General features: G+C 40.1%; 1 protein-coding gene across 1 annotated transcript; it reads right to left on the reverse strand.

Annotated features, from left to right (window-relative positions):
• Positions 1-2,065: 2,065 nt before the first annotated feature.
• On the reverse strand, positions 2,066-3,355 carry LOC105762418 (phospholipase A(1) DAD1, chloroplastic). The gene has a single exon (XM_012580226.2). It carries the CDS (start codon positions 3,353-3,355, stop codon positions 2,066-2,068), a length of 1,290 nt encoding a protein of 429 aa, XP_012435680.1.
• Positions 3,356-3,681: the final 326 nt, after the last annotated feature.

The following is a 3,681-nucleotide window of genomic DNA, read 5'->3' on the forward strand; positions in this document are numbered from 1 at the left end:
TTCGATCAATTTTAACCAAAGTGTGAATTTTTTTTCTTTGTTCAACTTGTAATCCCATTAAGGTTTTTACTTTGAATAATATATGAATCTTTTTTATATCATTACTTTTGTTACGTCATTTAATGTTTGGTAAATACCCGGAAAAAAATTAATATTTAAAGTCCAAGTTTGGTGGAGGGTATTTTGCTTGGTGTTGTCTTCCATGGAGGCAAGATTTTGGAATATGCACACACAATCACGTAGCTGTGGCTGCTTCTTTAAAATTTAGAAAATAAATTTATAGACTATCCAAAGGAGATGAAAGTGACCCATGAATTTGACTAAGGGTTCAAGTGTTTACTTTTAGTGCCGTATGGTACGTTTAGTTTTCTTTTGGTCTCATACTATTGTTATCGTATATAATTTCACACTGTTTTTACACTAACTAAGATAAACGCATTACCCATGTAAAGTGACCCTACAATTGAGCGTGATGGGAAACTCACAGAATGCTGCCAATTGAAGTTGAAGCATATGACAATATCATCATAGTAAAGAAATTAATGTTGTCTTCCTCATAGGGTTTGAACGAAATGATGTATGGACCAAAGTGAAACTGAAGAGAGTCGGATTATTCATCTTTGTTAACTTTAATATTCAAATATATAAAAGCATGTTAAATCCCAATAGAACAAGAGGTTTCTCTATGTGTATATATAAAAGAAATAAATACAAATATAAAACCAAATGTGGGTTAAAGGGTCATAGTCAATGAATCATGCAAACGAGCATCTTCAAATCTTTGAGGTTTATATTCCCATCAACACATATTCATATGGTTTTGATCATTTATCTCTTACGAGGCAATGATCTGTGGAGAAATGTTGTCGTCTTGGCTCTTCGTGTGTGTGTGTGTATATAGTATTATTAACTGAAAAACATTTACATACATGTTCCACAGTGATAGAATGCTCATAAAATCAGCTGGGATTGAACACGGTTTATGTTTCTGCTGGTGTAGCTTCAAAGTACAGTGCAGACTTTATAAACGAAAGATTTGAAGGTTAAAGTTTTCAACATATTATATTTGAGGACAGAATGAAGGCAAAAAGTTATGGTATTGATTATTTAGTGATGGTGCTTTCTGTTATGGAACCAAAAGAAGATAGTTCTTTAAAGAAATCAAATACAGGTACTTTTTACAATATAATAATTAATATATTGTCTTCAACAAGAAACATATCAAAAAGTTGTCATGATTCTATTATACTCTACGTACTTCTATTATTGTCCAAATAAAAATTGTTATTGCCAGCTCATGCCAAGTGACAACTGAAATTATTCCGTTCGCCTTTGTCATTAAGGTCTTGCAAAGACTGGAACAAGGATATGATTCACGTTGACATTTGTATTACCAAAGAAAACTGTTTTGTCTTAATTTGGACAAAAACCCACCCACTCCAAGACTTTTGGGGTGTCGGGAACTCGACTTTCAAAGGGATGAGCTCACGGTGGGAGCTCTGACGGCGATGGAGGGTATTAGGGTAAGTTGAGAAAGGCCGACACAGTGTTGGGTGTGGACGGTAGGTTTGATTAGATTGGAACAAAGCGGAAAGTATTATCCCGGTCGGTGCCTTATAAACTAGGTGGGTAACAGGGGTATTGTTCTCAATTCACTTTGCTTCACACCGTGATACCCATCCTCCTCATCAATTAAAAAATAACCAACATTTAGTGATACTTTTTTTTTACTGGAATAATATCAGATTTTTATTGTTTTCCTATATTCTTGTGTGGTGATTTTCGGGCAAATAAGGCAATAAAAAGACAATAAGCATGTAAGATGTCGAATTATGGAAATTTGATTTTTCTTTTTTATACGAAAGAATTAGAATGTGCCGGTTTGCGGCAAAAACGAAGGTAAAACTATTTACGATTTTAGTTTTTACTCGGCGGTTTGTTAGAGGCCGTACAGAACTTTCTGTACGGGAAAAAGGTGTTTTTTAGCCCATTTTCTTGTTTTCGCTTCTGATTTACACTGCCCTTTTTTTTCTCTCTGTTGTGGACTGGAAGGACGCGTGGAGCTTCATGAATAGTTGACTAAATGGAGGTATGTTTTGAGGTCGTGACATGTGGCAACGTTGATATTTTTAAGGTACGGGCAGCTTCTGCTGCGGAGTTTAAGCTCTCTTCCTACCTCCGCGTATACCCACTGTGTGTCTTCGACCCGTTTTTGGATCCAGCTAGGCAAACCCGCCACGTAGACGTTTTGGTCTTTCGGCACGTCAGCGTCTTCTTCCTCTAGTACGAACCCGGGTACTTTTGTGATAAGATCATCAGAGTTCACTATTCTCAACACTTTCGTCCCTTGTTTCTCTAGTTGGCAACGAAAGCTCCGGTTACCTACACGTGGACCTCCGAACGACATGACGGTCACCATCGGAGCACGTTTAAAGGTGGTTTTTATGTCGTAAGCGGTCAGAGTAGCCAGAGCCGCACCGAGACTGTGTCCTGTGATGGTTAAACTCAGAGGCTGGTCACCGTACGTTTGTAGCAACCGTGAGATTTCTTCACGGACCATTTCTTGTAAGCTCGGTACCTCGTCTGTTCCCGACGTGTAAAGGCTGAGGAACCCGGTTTCCACCATGGGTTCCGAGTCGTCGCCGTCGCCGTCATCGTGGTGTGTAGGTTTGGTGTCAGCATTGGGGACTGGAGTAAGAGTAGCACGGAAATTTTCAAGCCATTCAAGACCAGTAGCGGTGCCTCTCAAAGCAATCACCACGTCTCTCCGGCCAAGCCTGGCGATTTCCTCTTTATCCTGACAGACTGCCACGTAACCAATCCAGCTAGACTTCGTTGCCACCCAGTTTGGCGCCATTTCAACCCAACGTGGCAATCGTATCCCTGACGTGGCACGTAAATGTCTAGTTAAACGATAACCGGTTTGGTGCAACCCCGAACGGGCTAATAATGTACTTTTCGGGTACCTGCAAGCTCCGTACGACGACGACGACGAATCGAAGTTAAATGACCTATATGCAGCTTCAACAAAGCTACCGTACCGAAGTATTTCGCCCCGCAAATTTTCGTCTAATGGATCGAGTAAACCTTCCCAGTTTTTAACCCCTAGATACTCCTTCCATTTGTTGCCCAACTTAACGGCTCTAGATGTGAAAAGTGAAGCCATTGGGTCATAATCAAGAGGGTCGAGCAAATGTTCCCAACTCTTGACTGCCGGTTGATGAGTATCTAAGGACATTTTGAGTGGTCTCACAGCCGTTTGAGTGAGAGTGCAGCAACGGACAGAAACATGCTTGGCTGGTCTAGTTGTGGTGGGAAATGTGCATGGCGTTGCTGGTTTCATTGAGAGACTCATGTCTTTGCACCAAAGAGGAGAGAAAGGGGGGATTTATGAAGTAGTGAAAATGCTGCTGGTGGTACTCAGCTAGCTGCATTCATGGAGTACTGGAGATGGGGGGTTTTTATAGGGAGAACCAATGGACAAGGAGGAAAGAGAAAGAGAGAGTGAAAGGAATTATGGAGATCAATTAAAAGAGAAAGTAGGGTACCTCTTTTTTTTCTTTTTTTTTTCTCTTTTTCCTCGATGACGAGAGATAGCGATAGAGAGAGATGGGCTTGTTTGAGAGAAATGGTCAAAAAAGTATATAGAAGTGAACCCATTAAAATATTGCCCAAAATGAA

The sequence above is a fragment of the Gossypium raimondii genome, chromosome 12, assembly GCF_025698545.1.
Source record: "Gossypium raimondii isolate GPD5lz chromosome 12, ASM2569854v1, whole genome shotgun sequence".
In the NCBI taxonomy this organism is placed as follows: Eukaryota; Viridiplantae; Streptophyta; class Magnoliopsida; order Malvales; family Malvaceae; genus Gossypium; species Gossypium raimondii.